Raw genomic sequence first — 22217 nt, 5'->3', positions numbered from 1 at the left:
TCTTAAAGCAACAAGAGAAATCTCAAGTGCTAGAAACATGCAGTTAAAATTGCAAATAAAATAATTAACATATACATACACAGCGAGGCTGAGAACCTCAAGGCAAGGGTGAATAGGCAAACATAAACAAGAAAACAAGATGCAATACAAACGGCTGAAGGCCCACAATAAAATTTTCAAGATTTTAAGATAAATTACCATAACCTTTCAATGGCAGAAAGCCGCAATTTTTTTTTTTTTTAGGATAAGGATTTAAGTGGCTGAAGGGGCTCGCAATTGATTTTCCAAAATTCCGAAATACATAAAATCCAGTAAAAGAAAGAATTTTTTAAATCATTGGCTATGATGGATTATAAACAGACAATTAAACACCGGTGAGCAGGACAGTAAGGAAAACGACACTCAGAAGCCTACAGGGAGGTCGGTCTGCCCTCGTTCACTTAGGTGAGACAGGTGGTGAGCCCAACTACACTTGATCCGTCGGAACCCAACCAGGGGACAGCCACGGACCGACCGACAAAACTACTTGCTTGCCACCAATCGGTACATGAGAACTCAAACACAAATTACGAACGTGATTATCCACAATGAAATATGTATTAGCTGTCAGAACTACACACCATGTTGGACAGTGACAACAGGTGAGGAAAGGATGCTGCCTGAAATTACATTAGTGGCCAGGACAGGTAACCGGAACACTAACGGTCACAAGGCAGAAAATTCCGCTGGTACACTTGAATTTGAAATACGTTAATATAGTTAACTTCACCCAAAAGGAACACTGCCTGAATTTACGTCAGTGGCCAGGGCAGGTAACCGAAACACTAATGGCCACGAGGCAGAAAATTCCGCTGGTGCACTAGAATTGTAGTCAACCAATATAGTTAATTGCACCACATGGCGGCTAAATTTCAGCAATAGAAACACTCGATATTGCTCACACGAAAACCTCCCCAACAGCGATCCACCGAAACGAACCACACAACATGAATGGACGTGGCTTGGGTAGTTGAAACCACTACTCAACCTTTACGTCCTGGGTCGGTGAACCACGAAGCTCATAGCGATCGGACAGCTCCATACATGCTCCAACACTGTGCAGGGACCGCCAGTGGACTCAGCCAACTGCACCGCGCGGAGATGACTTCCCTGTTCCGCAGCAACCGACCGGCTGTCCTCAGAATGCCGACAACATTTAAAATAGGCGTCAGTGAAAAGAATACCAACTACACAATCTGACAAACACTGCACGAAGACCTGAACGATACCCAACAGTAATTTAGCACGCACCAAGACAAATCGGGAGTCGATGCACACACACACAGCCGACTCAAGGACGATCGGCGAGCCAAAACGCGTCGTCCGGTAGAACGACCGACCGATGATCCACCGTGGCCCGGCTCAAGTGATGCGTGGCGGCAGTGGTCGGGCAAACCATGTCGACGCAGATCTCACTGCTCCAACCCGACTGCACTAGTGCCGCATTGCAACTCCCCCAATGGCAGGTCCGGACTGCGCTCCAGACACGTTCCAGCTGACTGGCAGACCCGAACTCGCGACTCGAACTGGCTTACGACAAACAACGACCGGGAAGTAACAGAAGTCGAGCAAAGATACTACGGTCACGGTCAGGCAAAGTAGCAACTCAGTGACAGTAGTAACTTAAATAACGTAGTCAGGTGGAAGTACGTTAAAAACAGGGTGTAAAATACATGATGGCGGGAGCACGAGCCACGCACGGCTCACATAAAATCAGAGCTCTTTCTTTCTTTGCGGTAGCTGGAGGGTTTATAACATGTTTGTACCTATTCATATTCTCTCTCTCTCTCTCTCTCTCTCGCTCTCTACAGCTACTTCTTTACAACACTATGCTGTGGCACGATTGTAAGGAGCAGTGAAGGCTTTGCCAAAACGTGGTCCCACTCACTAGAATGAGGATTGTGGCTGCATGAGCCACTGCCTCAGCCACCTCTACCACTATCACCCACACTGCCCTACCCTCACCCCCACTATGGTATCTCTCTGGTGGGTGAGGGCTGGGAGCTGCTCATGCTCCTGTCTGGGAGCCATCCCCACAGCCGGGCTGCTCCCACTGACTGGCTCCAGCGTCATCCTGCCGCCACCAGCTGAGGCATCCATGGAAAAACAGCGCACCTTGTTGAGTGTCACCTCCCTCCTTGCCACAGTCAACATCACTGACAAGCTGGATGCAGTCTAGTCATAGTGATAGTTTTAGTGATCCTGTGACTGACAGTGTTCTTGTCTCCCATCTTCCCAGCAGGAAAGCAGAGAGACCCATTCGGATTTCTGAAAGAGTGTCTTCCTACCCTGGAGAGAGAGCTCCTCAAGGTTGTCAGCGATCCACAGTAACCTGTCATAAAGTGCTGCTTGGTGCTGTGTTGTGAACTCATGCAACCCCCCAAACAAGACCCCAGTGTTGAGGAGATGAGTATAGTCTATATTTGGGGGAAACTGGAGTGATATCACAGAGCACCACAATCACTAAGTGGTTTCATCATTCCATGTTGAGTGCTATGCAGGCTAAGTTTTTTGAGCTGAAAATTGACTCGAGAAAAACACTCAGCTCAGTATTATACCTCGACATTTCTACATATGTCTATGTTCCAGTAAATTGGTGTTCCAGCTATATCGAGCTTCCTGATGATATAGCAGCTAAGTAAATATGTACTGATGTCCAAAACAAAAAAATGTGGATTTTTTGTGTCGTTATTTCCAATCTCAATATAGCAGAGATGTTGATGTTTGTGGATTTTATAACTTTGATGGTATCAAGATCCCCCTCAAAATCCACGACATTCCTAAATTTGAGAGACACGGTACCGATATAGCAGCATGTTTATGGCCTGGATGAGAAGAAGCAAGATAATGATGGTACAGTTACAGACAAAGTTGTCAGACCCTGCTACTCTTCCAGGTGCCACAGTTCCCTTTCCACAAGCGAGTTATTAGCAAAGCTTATTGTGGATTGCTCTACCATCAAACTGGTACGTGTTGTAATGTCCACTGACGAAATCTTAAAGTTTAAGAATGCCTACCATCAGGAGTAATGCCCTTTTACAATGTGTGATGACTCTGAGTGCCTCTTCACCCCCGTGATACGCTGTGAAGGAGACCCTACAGCCTCATCTACATCTACATGGATACCCTGCAAATCACATTTAAGTGCCTGACTGAGGATTCATCGAACCACCTCCACAATTTTTGTTTTGTCCAATTTCGTATAGCGCGCGGAAAGGACGAACACCTATATCTTTCCGTATGAGCTCTGATTTCCCTTATTTTATCGTGGTGATCGTTTCTCCCTATTTAGGGTGGCGTCAACAAAATATTTTCGCATTCGGAGGAGAAAGTTGAGATTGGAATTTCGTGAGAAGATTCCGTCGCAACGAAAAAAGCCTTTCTCTTAATAATGTCCAGCCCAAATCCTGTATCATTTCTGTGACACTCTTTCCCATATTTCGCGATAATACAAAACGTGCTGTCCTTCTTTGAACTTTTTCGATGTACTCCGTCAGTCCCATCTGGTAAGGATCCCACACTGCGCAGCAGTAGTCTTAAAAGAGGACAGACAAGCGTAGTGTAGGCAGTCTCTTTAGTAGATCTGTTACATTTTCTAAGTGTCCTGCCAACAAAACGAAGTCTTTGGTTAGCCTTCCCTTCTGTGTGTTCCTTCCAGTTTAAGTTTTTCGTAATTGTAATACCTAGGTATTTAGTTGAATTTACGGCTTTTAAAGTAGACTGATTTATCGTGTAACCGAAGTTTAACGAATTCCTTTTAGCACTCATGTGGATGACATCACACTTTTCGTTATTTAGCGTCAGCTGCCAATTTTCGCCCCATTCAGACATCTTTTCTAAATCGTTTTTGCAATTTGTTTTGATCTTCTCATGACTTTATTAGTAGATAAACGATAGCGTCATCTGCAAACGATCTAAGACGGCTGCATAGATTGTCCCCCAAATCGTTTATACAGATAAGAAACAGCAAAGGGCCTAGAACACTACCTTGGGGAACGCCAGAAATCACTTCTGTTTTACTCAATGACTTTTCGTCAGTTATTACGAACTGTGACCTCTCTGGCAGAAAATCACAAACCCAGTCACATAACTGAGACGATATTCCATAAGCACGCAATTTCACTACAAGCCGCTTTTGTGGTACAGTGTCAAAAGCCTCCTGGAAATCCATAAATACGGAATCGATCTGAAATCCCTTGTCAATAGCATTCAAACATCATGTGAATAAAGAGCTAGTTATGTTTCACATGAGCGATGTTTTCTAAACCCATGTTGACTGTGTGTCAATAGACAGTTTTCTTCGAGGTAATTCATAATGTTAGAACACAATATATGTTCTAAAATCCTGCTGCATATCGACGTTAACGATATGGGGATTTAATTTAGTGGATTACTCCTACTACCTTTCTCGAATATTGGAGTGATCTGTGCAACTTTCCAGTCTTTGGGTATGGATCTTTTGTCGAGCGAACGGTTGTATATGATTGTTAAGTACGGAGCTAATGCATCAGTATACTCTGAAAGGAACCTAGTTGGTATACAGTCTGGACCAGAAGACTTGCCTTTATTAAGTGATTTAAGCTGCTTCACTACTCCGAGGATATTCACTTCTACGTTATGCATGTTGGCAGCTGTTCTCGATTCGAATTCTGGGATATTTACTTCTTTTGTGAAGGAATTTCGGAAGGCTGTGTTTAGTATCTCTGCTTTGGCAGCACTGTGTTCGATAGTATCTTCATTGCTATCGCGCAGTGAAGGCATTGATTGTTTCTTGCCGCTAACATACTTCACATACGACCAGAATCTCTTTGGATTTTTCGCCAGGTTTCGAGACAAAGTTTCGTTGTGGAAACTGTAATAAGTATCTCGCATTGAAGTCTGCGCTAAATTTCGAGCTTCTGTAAAAGATCGCCAATCTTGGGGATTTCGCGTCTGTTTAAATATGGCATGTTTGTTTCGTTGTTTCTGCAACAGTGTTCTAACCCGTTTTGTGTACCAAGGAGGATCAGCTCCGTCGTTTATTAATTTATTTGGTATAAATCTCTCAATTGCTGCCGATACTATTTCTTTGAATTCAAGCCATATTTGGTCTACACTTATATTATTAACTTGGAATGAGTGGAGATTGTCTCTCAGGAAGGAATCAAGTGAATTTTTATCTGTTTTTGGATAGGTATATTTTTCGCTTATTTTTGGAGTATTTGGGAATTACAATATTCAATCTCGCTACGAAAACCCTGTGTTCACTGCTCCCTTTATGGTTTCGATGCTCGTTATTACCTCAGGATTATTTGTTGCTAAGAGGTCAAGTGTGTTTTCACAACCGTTTACTATTCACGTGGGCTCATGAACTAACTGCTCGAAATAATTTTCAGAGAATGCGTTTAGCACAATTTCGGATGATATTTTATGCGTACCTCCGGAATTAAACATGAATTTTCGCCAACATATCGAGGGTAAATTAAAGTCACCACCAACTATTATCGTATGAGTCGGGTACATGTTTGAAATCAAACTCAGGATTTCTTTGAACCTTTCAGCAACTGTATCATCTGAATTAGGAGGTCGGTAGAAGGATTCTATTATCATTTTGCCAAAAATGACCTCTGCCCATACTAACTCACAGGAAGTATCTCTCACAGTGCCTTTACAGAAAACCGCATACCATATGCAGAAACATATTTGGTTGTATGAACAGTACGACCACAATAATCTGGCACTTGATAATCCAGCAGATCCAATAATCTTGCATACTATCGGAGAAAAGCTGACTGTCGAATTGATATTAAAAGTGTTTCTAACCCTCAGGAGGCACCAGAAAGAGTTGCGATGAAGAAACGCCTGCTGAGGATTCAGAAACCTTAAGTACTTTATGAAATTGCAGAGAGTAGCCTACAGTGCAAAACATCTGAAGTTATAAATCTGCACGTGATACAAAACAATTTTCGTCAAAAAGAGCTCAATCCAAGAAATAAGTTAACACTTTTGGAATGTTCGGAGGGCTCCAAAAAAAATTTCAGCTAAACTATCAGTGTTGAGATACCAGTCCCACATATTTCATACCCTGGACGACGTTAGCGATTGAGGTGCTCTGTGATACCACACCGCCGGCCGGGGTGGCCGAGTGGTTCTCAGCGCTACAGTCTGGAACCGAGCGACCGCTACGGTCGCAGGTTCGAATCCTGCCTCGGGCATGGATGTGTGTGATGACCTTAGGTTAGTTAGGCTTAAGTAGTTCTAAGTTCTAAGGGACTGATGACCACAGCAGTTAAGTCCCATAGTGCTCAGAGCCATTTGAACCATTTGATATCACGCCATTTCCCCCCAAATATAGATTATACTCATCTCCTCAACACTGGGGTCTTGTTTGGGGGGATGCATGAGTTCACAACACAGCACCAAGCCGCACTTTATGACAGGTTACTGTGGATCGCTGACAACCTTGAGGAGCTCTCTCTCCAGGGTAGGAAGACACTCTTTCAGAAATCCGAATGGGTCTCTCTGCTTTCCTGCTGGAAGAATGGGAGTCAAGAAAGCTGTCAGTCACAGGATCACTAAAACTATCACTATGACTAGACTGCATCCAGCTTGTCAGTGATGTTGACTGTGGCAAGGAGGGAGGTGACACTCAACAAGGTGCGCTGTTTTTCCATGGATGCCTCAGGTGGTGGCGGCAGGATGACGCTGGAGCCAGTCAGTGGGAGCAGCCTGGCTGTGGGGATGGCTCCCAGACAGGAGCATGAGCAGCTCCCAGCCCTCACCCACCAGAGAGATACCACAGTGGGGGTGACGGTAGGGCAGTGTGGATGATAGTAGCAGAGGTGGCTGAGGCAGTGGCTCATGCAGCCACAATCCTCATTCTAGTGAGTGGGACCACGTTTTGGCAAAGCCTTCACTGCCCCTTACAATCGTGCCACAGCATAGTGTTGTAAAGGAGTAGCTGTAGAGAGCGAGGGAGAGAGAGAGAACATGAATAGGTACAAACACGTTATAAACCCTCCAGCTACCGCAAAGAAAGAAAGAGCTCTGATTTTATGTGAGCCGTGCGTGGCTCGTGTTCCCGCCATTGTGTATTTTACACCCTGTTTTTAACGTACTTCCACATGACTACGTTATTTAAATTACTACTGTCACTGAGTTGCTGCTTTGCCTGACCGTGACCGTAGTATCTTTGCTCGACTTCTGTTACTTCCCGGTCGTTGTTTGTCGTAAGCCAATTCGGGTCTCGAGTTCGGGTCTGCCAGTCAGTTGGAACGTGTCTGGAGTGTAGTTCGGATCTGCCAGTCAGGGAGTTGCAATGCAGCACTAGTGCAGGCGGGTTGGAGCAATAATTAATACAACTTATAACTATCCAATGAAATGCGATTTATATGGCCTATTTTAGTTTTCTGGATAGTAGGCTGTAATTATGAAGCGTAAATAATTAAATATCGTATCTTAAACACAGTTGAGATCAGCAGTCTGTGCCTTTTCCTTTACCAGGTTCTGATTTCTTTGTCTGCATAATATGGAAGCATTGATGAGTATTTTCGAATGTTCGGAGTAGATCAGAAGAGTTTATTTCCCTCAGAAATAGCCATACCATCCTTCCAATTTATGCCCCTTTCATCTCAGTTTCAGCTCCAGGAGATGTCCACTAAAATGCCATACAGCAAATCCTGTGCCTTTCCAGTCTTTCTTATTGCCCATTAAAACAGCATGCCGCTAACTGTGAGCTTTGCCTTTTTTCTGTTTTACTCAATTGGCTAGCCGAGAGGTGTCACCCCTCCCCTTGTTAAGACAGAGAGAGAGAAAGAAAAAAATGAGGTGCTGTCCTTAACGAATGAGCAGAGGCTGGTATTTTGGGGACATTTTTCCTGCAGAGTCCGATGTGTGAGGAAGGTTGTTCATTTGGAACAGGGTCTTAGTATACAGTAAGTCGAGTTGCTTTGTGTGAGTTAAGGCGGTGTTGATTTGAATGTATCAGCACTTTCACGTTTCGTTACTGATCAATTATCTTTTTCCGTCAAATTCGCATGTGGATACCAATAGATTCGCGTGCAGCTTAAGATATTGTGTTTACAATTTGTTCTTCCATAGTATCTATCAGTGTGGTCGTTTCGCGCTGTCTGTTCATAAGTATCGAGTTCCGTGTTTGCCTCTTTTTCATCCAATACTGTAAGTTTGGCGGAGTGTGAAGTGAGCGCAATTTTAAACGGTGACGAAATTCAAGTAGTTGAGTGGACTAGGTGTCTTTCATTAATGGTGGCCCCATGTGTGTTTCTTTGTAATCTTGAGTTCGTTTATTATTTCTTCTTCCCATCGTCTTCGTAGGCTGTTAATTTCTTTCTCGAAGCAAAACTCTGCGTACAATCACGTGGCAACAAACCTGTATTTTACGATAAATGATCCCTATTGCCAAAGAGACTCGATTCTCTGTGCATAATGAGTAACCATATCAAAAATATTACACTCTTGTAATGAGTTTAACTGGATTTAATTAACTTCTACCGCAAGTTGGTCCTGTTTCCTTTATCCATTTGTAGCCTCTAACTTGACCGCATGACGCTAGTTGCCCTGAGTAAAATGACCCCTCACATGCATGGTGATACTTTCCCTGAACAGGTGTGATCGGAATGCTTAAATTCTTAACCAGCATGCTTGCCTTTGGGCTTTCTATCCCCGCAGTGGAAGGCATCCTATCCCACTATATTTCGAGAGGTGTTCCTGCTGATCCATTTAACTAATTTAGACAGTATCTTTTCGTGTGCACAGGGGACCATTGTAATGTAAGGTTTATCCCTGATGTTCAGATCGTTCTTTTATGCTGAGCTGAAATTTTTTGTAATATATAACTGACTTCTTTGGGAATTAATAATTAGTTTGAGTCACCCTCTGAGAGACACTCCCACTGTAAAGCCCGCTGAGAGACGCATTAAATCAGATACGTGAAATGAATCCCAATAGAATCGTTCGACGCCATATGGTCTTTCTGGACCACATGCGTTTCCGTCGCACGTATTTGTCATGAAGATCAAATATACTAGAACTTAATGTGTTTTGTTGGCTGAAGAGCCAACACCGTGTTACTAGAAGAGGCCGAAATGCACGCATTTTAGCTCACGCAGGCTGGCGTGAGGAGGGAAGAACTATACTGACGAGAGGTCTGGAACATGACAAGAGATTAGAATTCAGAAAGCGGACGTAATGAGTTTCATACTTAACTTTAATCCATTAATGGTGAACGTCGCTCTTAACGGTACATGAGTCACAATATTATCTGTTCAGAAGATATAGTAACTGAATATGGCGCCTTGCTAGGTCGTACCAAATGACGTAGCTGAAGGCTATGCTAAACTGTCGTCTCTGCAAATGAGAGCGTAAGTAGTCAGTGAACCATCGCTAGCAAAGTCGGCTGTACAACTGGGGCGAGTGCTAGGGAGTCTCTCTAGACTAGACCTGCCGTGTGGCGGCGCTCGGTCTGCAATCACTGGCAGTGGCGACACTCAGGTCCGACGTATACTAACGGACCGCGGCCGATTTAAAGGCTACCACCTAGCAAGTGTGGTGTCTGACGGTGACACCACATAATGTTTTATTTTACAACGATTCAATACGACATTTGCACATACAATGAGTGACGTTCACACTTCAGTGAGAACAGGGAGAAGTCGGATACCTTGTTACGATTGTCAGAGCTGTATCGCCATTCGATACCAAATCCAACGTGCTTGCGTTGTCTACAGGAGACATTTTCTCACACTAAATGCTCTTACAACTACATCTGCATCAATATTGCGCGAGCCACACGCCGGTATGTAACAGAGGGCACCTCTGGTACCACTAACTGATGCCCTCCTTTACCTGTTCCACTCGTGAATGGCGCGTGGGAAGAACGATTCCGAATGCTCCCGTAAAATACTCTCTCCAAATTTCGTAAGTCGACCTCACCGTGATGCACAGCGCCTCTCTTACAATGTCTGCCACTGGAGTTTGTTGAGCTGCTCTGTAACGCTCTCGCGCCGATTAAACGATCCCGTGACGAAACGCGCCGCTCTTTGTTGAATCCTGTCTCTCTCTCTCTCTCTCTCTCTCTCTCTCTCTCTCTCACACACACACACACACACACACTTCTATCATTCCTACCTGGTAAAGATCCCAGATTGATGAGCAATATTCAAGAACAAGCGCCTTGTAAGCCATCTCTTTCGTGCTTCCTATGAATCTCAGCTTGGTATCTGGTTTTCCTACTATTTACTACTCAAGGTCGGTCTGGGCAGTTGCTCCTAGATATATGACGGTAGATACTGTTTCCAGCAATTTTTCGTCAATAGTGTAGTTGGCTTTCTCTTCCTATGCATGCGCAATGAGCTACATTGATTTACGTTGCCAGATTCTGCGCCATCCATCAATCCTCTGTAGGTCATTCTGCAAATCGACACTGTCTCCTGGCGCTGCTCCTACGAACAGTCCTAAAGAGCTTCCGGCACTTTCTACTAGATCATTTATGTACACTGCCGGAAAAAATTACTGCATATGCAAAGAGAATGTGCCACCTGTAGGGATAGTAGATGTGCTGATAATGGTTTAATGGTTCTAACGTTGTTCGCCAACAGATAGCGTAGCGGTATAGCTACCAGATAGGGAATGCTCACAGCCAGAGGGTTCAGTGTGGTGCGAACGTGTGGAGCAAGCGGGCAACCACGCCACGAAGATGCACTCGTACTTCCTTAGCCAACTGTGCGAGTTTGACAGAGGTCAAACTGTGGCCTTCCGAGTGGCAGGATGATCGTTTCGGAGAACCGCCCCACAAGTTGAACATGCTGCGTCAGTTGTGCAAGAGATGCTGGTGCCAGTGGTCATGTGAACGTTCTCACGCCCGTATACGAGTTTCTGGACGTCCTGGCAGCACAGACGCTCCTCAGGGCCGTCTTATTGTAAGGGCAGTTGTGGTAGATCGTACAGCTACCACAGCACAGATAACAGGGCTCTTGAGCTCACAAATGTCAACACGAACTCCTGAGAAGCAGCTATTAGCAGTGGGACTGCGGACACACACACCCCCTAGGGCCTAGCTCGTCTTCCACTCACGCCACAACATCGACGTGCACGGCTCGACTGTTGCCGTCAGAGGATCACATGGAAGATGGAATGGCATGCCGTGGTCTTCAGCGATGGAAGCAGATTCTGCCTGCACGCAAGTGATGGTCATTCGTGCGTACTACTAGTGTATTGGTAGGAAAAGCCGAGAATAACAGCTGTAAACGCCCGCAAAAGATGTATTTTGCTACGCCGGAAGGCGAGAACAAATGATAAAGACCTTATTCAATTTTTGTCATCTTATGTCTTGACTTCTCGTGGAGAGAGGACGTGTTTAGATATGGGATGCGTGTAGTAGCTTTCACGGTATCTGAATAATAATTTCTCTCAGTGCAAGAATATGAAGCCTTTTTATTTTATTCCGCGCACCACGAAAAGGTCATGTCACACCTGCTGCCTGCATAACAGGAAGAAGTCTGATAAATGAAAATTACATTACCTACACGGTCAAGAATGAAAAGTTTTGCGGCGTCGGAAGAAGAGGCACCTAACAGAAGTGTGTATATCTCGACAACATGGAAGTAAGTTCAACTTAATACGGACTCAAAGGAGAGAAGATATATAAGTTGCAGAATTTAGCCATTAATTGTAAAACAAAATAATTGACTTCTGGTTACAAAAAATTAACTTCCTTATTTAGGTATTTTTATTATTACGAAAAAAATTTGCACAGTAGACCTAGTGAGCGCTGTCTCATAGAGTGCATTCATCCGGGACACACTGGCCCCACTCCATGCTTATGGTCTGTGATGCGTTAAGTTACAGCTGTCGTTCATCTTTAATATTTCGAGGAGAGACCCTAACCACTGCTCGGTGCCTGCAGAATGTTGTTAGACGAGTCCTTTTGCAGTTATTGCAGCAGAATGGTGATGTATTCTTCCAACAGGATAATGCTCGCCCACACAGTGCCAATGAAACTCAACGTACTTACCAAGACGTGCAGCAACTTCCCTGGCCGTCACTATCTGTGGACTTGTCTCCAATCGAGCACCTGTGGTACTTGATAGGACGAGAAGTAAATGGTGCCACTCGTCAAACAACAACTATTAGAGAACTAAGTAAACTGGTAGAGCGGGTGTAACTTAACGTATCCCTGGACAGTCTTTCCCATCTGCACCATTAACTGGATGCCAGAGTTAACGCCTGCATTGCACCCGTGGAGACTATACAGTCTACAAATATAGTTGTTTCAGCATGGGTTGATAACTGGTAGCTCAGAACCGCTCGCGCTATTGATCTGTAAATGTAATTATTTCATGTACTGCATATGCACTGTTGCAACGATAAATCTTGAGTGATTTGGAAACCTCTAAAATGGTGCACAAATTTTTTTCCAGCAGCGTACACTGTAAAGAGTAACGGGCATATCACACACTTCCTTGGGATACTCTGGAAGTTACCTTTACATCCATCGATTTTATTTCGTCAAGAGCGACGTGTTCAGCTCTTTCTGCCAGGAACTCTTGAATCCTCTTAGGAGGACAGCCGTCGACGAGTGGGATGGCCTGAATCTCAAGGTGTCGACTACTTTGCGGATACAAGCATGTTAGGAGTACTACTTTATGAACAGGATGAAGCAAAACGGTGTAAATGTTACCCCAATAACATACTTTGATTTCAGGGATGTGCGGGGATATGCGTATTGGAACAGGCTGGCTTTATTGAGTTTTTAGTCTTTATTTTACAGTAAAATTATTGTTTTAGAGTCATGAAGTTTATTCTTTCATTTTTTTCCCTTTAGACCAAGCAGATACACGCTCGCACCAACCTTTTTTTTAACACCCTTAGTGTTAGTTTGTTACAGTTTACTGCTCATGGTCTTCTTTCCTTTAATTTTTGGTTGTTGCTAGATGTTAGGTGAGGTTTTTGGGATTATTCCTTTATGCATTTGAAAATTATTTATGGCCGGCCGGGGTGGCCGAGCGGTTATAGGCACTACAGTATGGAACCGCGCAACAGCTACGGTCGCAGGTTCGAATCCTGCCTCGGGCATGGATGTGTGTGATGTCCTTAGGTTAGTTAGGTTTAAGTAGTTCTAAGTTCTATGGGACTGATGACCTTAGAAGTTAAGAACCACAGTGCTCAGAGCCATTTGAACCATTTTGAACTAAAATTATTTATGTGTGAAGTTACACAGTAAGTTACGTCTCAAGTCTTCAATGGGACATTGAATGTATAAGATCCATTTTAGATTACCAGCAACAATATAAGTGAAACTAAATGCTGCAGATGTGTGGTAAGGTTTAAGAAAAACAGCTCACGTGTAGTAAAACGATTTTATTCGTTCACGTCATGATCTTTTTTTTGTACAGAGGAGAGCAATCAGCAGCAACACATCCAGTTCTGTGTTCTTAGGCGACAGGTGCAACTGGGATGGCGTCTCCGGTGGCGACGTAGCCGAACTCGTCAGCCTTGTACCTGATGTCGACAGGCTTGCCTTCGGGGCTGGTGTACTGGTATCCTCCGCTCTTGATCAGTACGTGGTCCTTGCCGTCAGGAGTGGGCTTCAGTTCGCCGTGCTCCACCACCGTGATGCCGTTGCCTGTCTGGTACCTGCGAGAAAAAGGCGATTGTCTGAGTTGCCAGTGTCTCTACTACTAGCACCAACATCTCAGTGTCCACAAGGGAGATCCTCTGCAATAACAGTGACATGATGAGAATATCTATTCAGTACTATACCCTTTTAAGACCAATGTACCACATGTAACGACAGTAAAAACTACTGGGGTCCGGAATACGACGCTATACTATTATTTTTTCTTTTTTCTCTGCATCTATACCTACACCCACTCTGCATGTCTTCGAATGGTTCTTGGTAGATCGTATTTTGTGGACCACTGTTTCTTCCCACCTTGTCTTGTTCCAGTCGCGAATGATGTTCGGGAAGAACGATTGATAGTGTGCCACTGTGTGTACTCGAATCTAATTTTTTCTTGACCGCCTTTTCGCAAAACATACGCGAGAGGAAGCAATATAATGACTGACTCTTCTAGGAAATTACACTATTGAAATTCAAACAGTAAACCTCTCTTTTAACTTGGGCGGAATTGGATGAGGATTTCCGTTACGCATTCGCGATTACTACATGAATCTACCGTGAAATGTGCTACCCTTCTTTGATGAAATGTGCTACCTTTCTTTGCATCTTCTGTGAACAGTAAAGAGTCCCAGAGTGACTATCAGTAATAATGTACCGACAGAACGAAGATTTTGTAAGCTATCTCCTTCGCTGGTGGACTATATTTGTTGGAGATTCTTCCACTGAATCTGCTTTTTCTATGATTGCCAATTTATGTGTTCGCTGCATTTTAAATCGCTCGCAACGCAGGCTTCTAATGGATACGATTGCTTCCACTGATTGTTCGACAATCCTACAATCATACACTGGATGTTTTCACGATAAGGGTCACTACCAGTCCCTGCATCATGCGTCGATCCTCTGCGGGCCTCCTGCATTTAGCTACAGTTTTTAGCGTTGAGATTACTCTTTATACAGCAGTATCATCAGCGAAAAGCCTCATGGTGCTTCCGACAGTACTCACTATGTCATTCGTATATATATTGTGAACAGTAATAGTCTTATTCTTCTTTGATTAACATCCATAACGACGCCAACTGTTGAAGAAAGGCAAACGTATAATAGTCCCTTACCTTGTTAATCACAGCGATATGTTAATGTATCACTCTTTCGTTACTGTCCGTCAAGAAAATTGAACTTTCTCCTGCACTGCAGGATTGTTTTAGATTTCCGGATAGTCAACTCTCTTCAGAAGTTGTCATCGTTATTCTCTTCAACGGCTAATTTTCTTATGGTGGAAATGATATTCTAGATAAACAAACTTTTGCTTTCGGTCATTTCCTGGAAAATATGGCTATTGACACTACACGACATTTCTCTTTACTCGCAAAGTAGTGAAAAAGCATGACTGAAACGCCAGGATATATGGGTGCGCAGGTATTCAGCGACCTGCCATTGCACAGTAATTATCTGTACGTAATGTGGTAGAATTTAACACTGAATAAATGAACTTACGCAACTACTCCTACTTCACCAAAGAGAAGCTGTACGCAAAATCTTAAAGTTAACTGTTAAGTCTATTTTATAATTAACAGTAGCAGTGTGTTGCAATAAAATTTCAAAATTTGAAGTCATTTCATTGTATTGTAGTGAATTACAATGTACATTTTGATATCTTCCCACGTCAGAGATTCTCCAAGATGCATGCAATCCGATAGTGTAATGTAACGCAGTAATAATCGCAATTGACGTTATGTTTGTTTTTTTGTCTTCTTCTTAATTTGTCATTTCAGGCTCTTGTTGCGACTTCGAGGGGGTGAATTCGGTGACATATAAATTCGAGATTCCACAGTTGCTGAGACAAGGGTTCTTACTGGGAACGTGTCGGTGTCTGTACTCTTTTCGCTTGCTCAGTCATTCATTTACAGAGTGTGACGCGACGGTTTATTGAACAGGATCGCAGCTGGCACCTCTTTCCGTCCCTAACCAGCTAATTCACTATTTTCTCTACAATAACGTCGTCGCTGAAAGGGCCTCGATACTCCACATAAAAATTACCGAGGGCAATGTACACTCCAACTTTAATTTGCAGGTATTAACTTTCTAGCTTTTTCGGCTTTAACCTTTCAGCTTTGATGTTTATACCCTCAGCTTTATGTATGATTTCGTTGTCAGGGCACTATTTGCTCGGTATTTTTTACACACGCGAAGGAAGTGAAAAAGCTATCATCTCTTTAAGCGCCATCGTCGAACTGTATAAAAATTCTCAGCCGCACGGTCACTTGCAGCAAGACGTAGAAGTTTCTCTTATCTGATTTACACTACAGCCGATTATTCTTGTTGTATCTTTTTACGAATAACTTCCGTCACTTATGTCTCTAATAAATTATAGCAGCTGCGTATTGAAGAGCATCGCTTATGCCACATCTGTAGTATAAAAGAAAGAATTTTGCCATCATAAAGTGACAAGGTTTTATCCGACGAAATTAAAGTGCCAGACAATTCGCCATATTGATGTGAAATCCACGTACCTCACTGTTACTTGAGTTATGGTGTGCCATCCCCGATAAAAGATTGTAGTGCCAGCCCGTTGAAAGGCATTAAGAGACCATTTCCACAAGGAAGTGTATTAACCAGTATACAACGAGACGGGATGCACGAGAATGATGTCCAAATGAGAATCAACGTTCCTATGGAAACCAAACACGTCTACGTCAACACTACCGAGAACTACAGCGGAACAGACGGTTAGACTTCGGATGACACCATGTCTACCCACTGTTTCCAGCAATGTATCGCATTTCGGAATATTTCAATGTGTGTTACGCACCATTTTGCCTTTGTCCTTGGGAAATGAGAGCTTCAATTCCTCGGCGTATACCTACGCTATAAATGAGTCACACATTTGTTGGACAGTTTACTTTTGTGGCACAGTATGATTTTAAACTTCACGATTGAATTATATGTAGTAATGGTCGTTTGACTATTAGTGTACCTCACATTTGTGGAGATCAGTGTAGCACAACGTCTGTACATTTACAGTCTCCTGCTACTGGATGTACGCAATAGGAATGTGACTGAGTACTCTGTAAGTTCCGTGTCCTTGTTCTCGTCTACGTCAAAAGTACCTCCGCTGCGTAAATGGATACATACAAGGCTTTCTCAGATTTCGTTTTCTCGAGAAGGGTGTTAAGGAAGGGCCACTGGAAACATATCATTAGCATTACTGAAACATTTACATAGGAACAGTGATCCATAATGTAAGAAGAAACAGAGTTTTGTCCACCTACAATCTGTCTTGGAGACGACATCTTTGTATATTTGTGTCGGATGTAAGAAGACAAAATGTTTCCATGTGAAGATTCTATCTATAAATATCATATGAAAAAAGTTGGGCGACTATCTGCTTTTATAATTTTCTTAGGCTTTTACTCCTGATATGCGTTACGGAGGGGAAGTTCCATCGTCAGTGCTTTCAGGAGTCACTTGCGACATATCTTCTAAACTCTGACGATGGAGTCTTTGGTCCGAAATAAGTTTTGGAAATAAAAACCTAAAAATACGAAATACCGAAATCGACGGAATTCATAAAACATATCCTTTCACTGTCCCAGTGTCCAACATGAAACCATTATGGACTCGTTAACAAAATTAGAGCTTCTGTATATATATTAATTTCTGTGATCAGTTTTGAATGACCAGCTGGTAGATAGGCTGTTGAAATAACACCATCGCCGTCTTCAGCTCATGTCTGAAGAACTACTAATTACATCTGCTAACTTTCGTGAATACATAGCGACTGTCTGAGGATACGCCTTACGCGTAGGCAGCCCTCACGCTCTGCGAGTGATGGGTGCGGTACTTACGACAGGGAGTACTGCCCGGCGGCGTCGCGTTCTTCGGTGCGCGAAACTATGGGGATGACGTCGCAGGACACCATCACGGCGGCGACCAGCATAAGGAGAGCCTGCAACAGGATGGCCAACATCTGCATGCTTAATCTGTTAGTCGCAGTTTACACATGTAACGCACGGTGTTCTTCCACGTGGAATGTGTATTCATACAAACTGCAACAGCAGCTAGGGCGTTCTTTCTCTATATACTACCACCTTACGAGAAGAATAGAGATTTAAATTTGGGAGTAGCAATTCTAGAACAAAATACCTACGCTTAAGAGGAGATAGAAATGCAACTGTGCCAAATTTGTGTTTGCGGACCAATGTTCTGTATGTTTTTTCACATATTTGTAGTTGACGGAATGTGTATCCAAGGTGAAAAAGGAATAAAAAATAAAGCCCAGAACCGACGTAAATATGAGTGAGAAAGCGCATGAAAAGCATACGTCGGTTGAAAGTCGCGCCAGATCACTTCTGATTTGTCTTCATATGGCCCATTTTTCGTTCTAGACCGCAATTAAAATACGAGCTAAATATGCAGGATATGATCTGAGGGCTATGAAAAAAGGAGAGAGAAGTACTTGTAGGCTGAAGCTGTGAGGTGTGACTGAGTGCCTCAGTAATTATGAGGACTGCCCATGAAAGTCGTGGCACCAGGTCGAGCCACGGAAAAGTCAACAATTTTAAACTATAAAATTACTGAAGCTTTCGTAGCCGCTTCTTGGTGTGCCGCTGTTGACACTCATCTCGGGATCTTAAACTGATTATAGATTTATGGTTTTTCTGACGTTTCGTCTGGTTGAGAGGCTAGCATTTCTGATGGCGGGTCCACTTTGACAATGCTTGTCACTCGTGCTGGCGAAACATTAGACCACTAAACGAGCGTCGGTCGAAGATCTTCAGACTGGCTTCAACATGCAACTCGTCAGTTTTCAACAGTCAAGAATATTTTCGGATTAAATTTTGTGCGCTGTCCTACTACAAATTATCATAAGGCAAAGGCACGTTCATGAAGTTTCCTGTACCACTGCGAACAGTGGCGAAGTAATATACGAGAAAATTAAAGTCGAGGTCATCATCTTGTTAGTAGATCCGAGAGTTGTCTACAATAATTTCCGTGGGGAACATTTACACCTACATTATGTATCATCACATTAACGGTATACGTGTTGCATTGTGATACTTTTATTGACTCCACTTGTGTAATTAGCAGTCAACACTTGAACCAAGGGCGCCCTTACGGCAGTCTAAGGAGGGGATTGGGGTAGAGGTATAGAGTATTTTTTTTAAAAAAAGCAAAGACCAAAAAAAAAGACTCATCACGAAGGAATTATCCGAACGGGACGGAAATTGGGATACGTGATGTATATGAGCAGACAAACAAGTGATTACAATTCCAGAAAATTGGACGATTTATTCAAGAGAAACAGCTTCACAAATTGAGCAAAGCAGTGACGCTTTGTTTCGCCTGTCCCTTATGCAAACAGTTATTCTGCTTGGCATTTATTGATAGAGCTGTTGGATGTCCTCCTGGAGGATATCATGCCAAATTATGCCCAACTGGCACGATGCATCGTTAATATCCCGAGCTAATTGAATGTCCCTGTCCATAATGCTGCAAACAATCTAAACTGGCTAGCGATCTGGTGACCTTGTTGGCCAATGTAAGGTTTTGGAAGCACAAAGACAAGCAATAGAAACTCTCGCTGTTGCGGGCGGCCATTATCTTGCGGAAACGTAAGTCCAGGATAGCCTGCCGTGAAGGGCAATGAAACGGGGTGTAGAACCGCACCGCTGTACTGCAAGGGTGCCGCGAATGACAACCAAAGGGGTCCTGCTATGAAAGGATGTGGCACCATCACTCCCAGTTGTCGAGCCATAAGGCGAGCGACAGTGCGGCTAGTATCCTGCCACTGTAAGGGGCGTTTCCAGACACAATTTTGGCCTGAAATGTCATTGACTGTAGTAGAATTGTTTTCAGTGATGATCCCGCTTCTGACTGATCACCGATGATCAGCGAAGACGAATCTGGAGATGCCCCAGACAGCGGTGGGATACCAGCCTCTCTGAAGCGCGCCATACGACCAGACAACCACCAGCGATTGTCTGGAGTGTCATTTCATATCTGGACCGATTTGGTTGTCATCTTCGGCATCATTACGGCAAAGTTTTGTTGCTCTTCATAAGAAGCCATCCTGGGCACACAGCGAGAGATGCTACTGCTTGTTTACCTGCTTGCAAAACCCTACCCTGGCCAGCAAGGTCGCCGGATCTCTCCCCGTTTGAGAACACATAGAGCATTATGGGCAGGGCCTTCCAACCAGCTCGGGATTTTGACGATCTAACGAGCCAATTGGACAGAATTTGGCACGATATCCCTCAGGAGAACAGCCAACAACTCGATCAATCAATACTAAGCCGAGTAACAGCTTTCATAATGGTCAGAGGTAGACCAAAGCATTATTGACTTTCTCAGTTTGTGAAGTTCTTCCCCTTGAATAAACCATCTAATTTTTTTGAAACTGTAATCATTTATTTATCTGTACATGTACGTCACATCTACCGATTTCCGTCCCATTCGAATAACTCTTTCGTGGTGCGTCGGTTTTTCTTCCTCTTTCTTAGAGTGAATTTTGAAAGACGAACGGCAACTTGTAAAAGACCCAGTTAAGAACCTGCCTGATACCCACTTCCAAATCATTTTCTTGAAAGAAAAACACCTGGCTACATTACATTTTTTCCCTTGCCTGAGGGCCAGGGTGGAAGTCCCCCTTCCTCTGGGCATGGGCGCCCTTTGCTTGAAGTAAATAGTGAGTCTTATAGGTCAGGATTTGCATCAAATGGTAGTGTATAATGGCTCCCGAAAATTACTAGGCAAACGTGTTGAAACAGTGTTGTCGCAAAATTAGAAAACAGAATGAGTAGATTGCTATAAACTTTTGGCACTGAAAATAAACGTAGAATCGATAGGGATAGAGTCAGGATGCTAGTTTCAAATTGAAATAGATGTTAAATTTTATTTTTAAATAAGAGTTACATTATGGAAGTTGTGCTACTACCGCTGGTCTGTGACGACTAAAGAAAAATCGAGCTGCCTGGGATTAAGAGGAACCGACAGCGTTTACCGGCCGCTGCTAGTTTTAACTATTGTCCGAGATTGGCCTCGTCATATGGTACAGATTCTAAATACCTTTTATACGGCTATACTATTGCAGCTACCTACAGTAATGAAACTGCAGATATGTAGACAGTTTTACCGTTTAGTGACGGATCAGACTTACACAGCGAACAAATTTAAAATTTCTAAATAAATATATTACCGATATTCACAGCAGAGAACACAAGAACATCTACAAAGGCACTACCGAAGTTGAAATAACAGAAAGGAGAGACACGTTGTCAAATCGAAAAGAAACAACACAGGGCCTCCAGACTCACCACTGCAGCCTTCATGTCTTTTCTGTGGCGGTTCTTCGGCGAGCTGAGGGTCGACTGTGGTCCTTCCCGGCAGCTGGAGCCCTTATATAGGGCTAGTCGCCTGCTGTTTACCGGATCCCCCTGGGAATCCACCATTGTTTTGACGTCTACTGTCTAACGTCGGTCAGCTGCCGTATACATAACACTTATTCCATCTTCTGTGAGAGACCGGACGCGGTCGGAGAACGATCGAAAGCCGAAACTCTGTCTAAATTAGATAATTACTAGCCCACTGAAGTGTCTGACTGAAGAATAAAACATTTCTCAGGAGCAATATAGAAGAACCAATTTTTTAAAGACCTGTGCTGTTATCCTTGACTCTTCTAGTGGTTGGATATTTAATACGCACCTGCTGCATCCTACGATGATGGCTTTTATGACTGCATGGAACAAACTTTCCATTTACTTCATAACAAAATCAACGTAAGTTAGCACCCTCTGAGATTAAGCTGTTAATTCATTAGCAGAATCTGATGTTAAAAGGAATATGCCATCTAGTGTCTACCACATCTAAGCTTCTGCGAAAGGACCTTTATAGTTACCAAGGAGAGATTGTATGGAATACGATTTTTTTTCCTCTAGTCGAATTTGCCCTTTGCAACACATTATTCCATGAATCAAATTCTATTCGACCAATATTACTTTTCAGTATTTTGTTTTGTTGAACGGCACTCCAGTGATGTAAATTGTTGATCGACAGGTATTTTCAGACTTGAAAGAGAACATTTCAGAAGTATTGTTACACAAATTGTTTTTTACGTAATTCCTGTTCCTGTGTAGAATACAACATATCAGTTACCGGGATTTAATTTTAATTTCTGCAACAACAGACCATATAAGGAAATTCCAATAATGCAGCTTTCATCTTGGATGTCCACGGCCAGCTTGAACTACACTATAACTGGTCTCTAATGAGACGGCAACATTGTTGGTGCATTCATTGTACATCAGCTGATAGAAGAATCGGTCGAATTTGCCTTGCAAATGTCCGACAGAGGGCTTTTTGCAATGGCACTGGCATTGTTAGGATGAATTCCAAGATTTACGAGCACGTACTTTGTCCATCGTAACCGAGACGTTTTCTTCGTATTGTTAACTGACATCTCGCTACTTGCGACACAGTCAAGAATTTCAGAATTTAAACAAATATCATCATCATCATTTTAGTTGACGATTAAAGTCTCTTAAAGCCATTTCTGCTTTCGTTT

General features: G+C 43.2%; 1 protein-coding gene across 1 annotated transcript; it reads right to left on the bottom strand.

Moving 5' to 3' along the window:
- Positions 1–13469: 13469 nt before the first annotated feature.
- Positions 13470–21150, bottom strand: LOC124594219 (endocuticle structural glycoprotein SgAbd-2-like). Its single transcript, XM_047132579.1, has 3 exons — positions 21139–21150; positions 17503–17603; positions 13470–13671 (listed from the first exon to the last, which is right to left on the bottom strand). The coding sequence occupies exons 1-3, from the start codon at positions 21148–21150 to the stop codon at positions 13470–13472; spliced, it is 315 nt and encodes a 104-aa protein (XP_046988535.1).
- Positions 21151–22217: the final 1067 nt, after the last annotated feature.

This window comes from Schistocerca americana, chromosome 2 (genome assembly GCF_021461395.2).
Source record: "Schistocerca americana isolate TAMUIC-IGC-003095 chromosome 2, iqSchAmer2.1, whole genome shotgun sequence".
Classification (NCBI taxonomy): domain Eukaryota; kingdom Metazoa; phylum Arthropoda; class Insecta; order Orthoptera; family Acrididae; genus Schistocerca; species Schistocerca americana.
This window is presented reverse-complemented; position numbering and strand designations above follow the sequence as displayed.

Coding starts and splice junctions, on each gene's coding strand:
- LOC124594219 (XM_047132579.1), bottom strand. Junction 13,672..17,502: donor GCCGGGCAGTACTCCCTGTC/GTAAGTACCGCA, acceptor TTTTTCTCGCAG/GTACCAGACAGGCAACGGCA.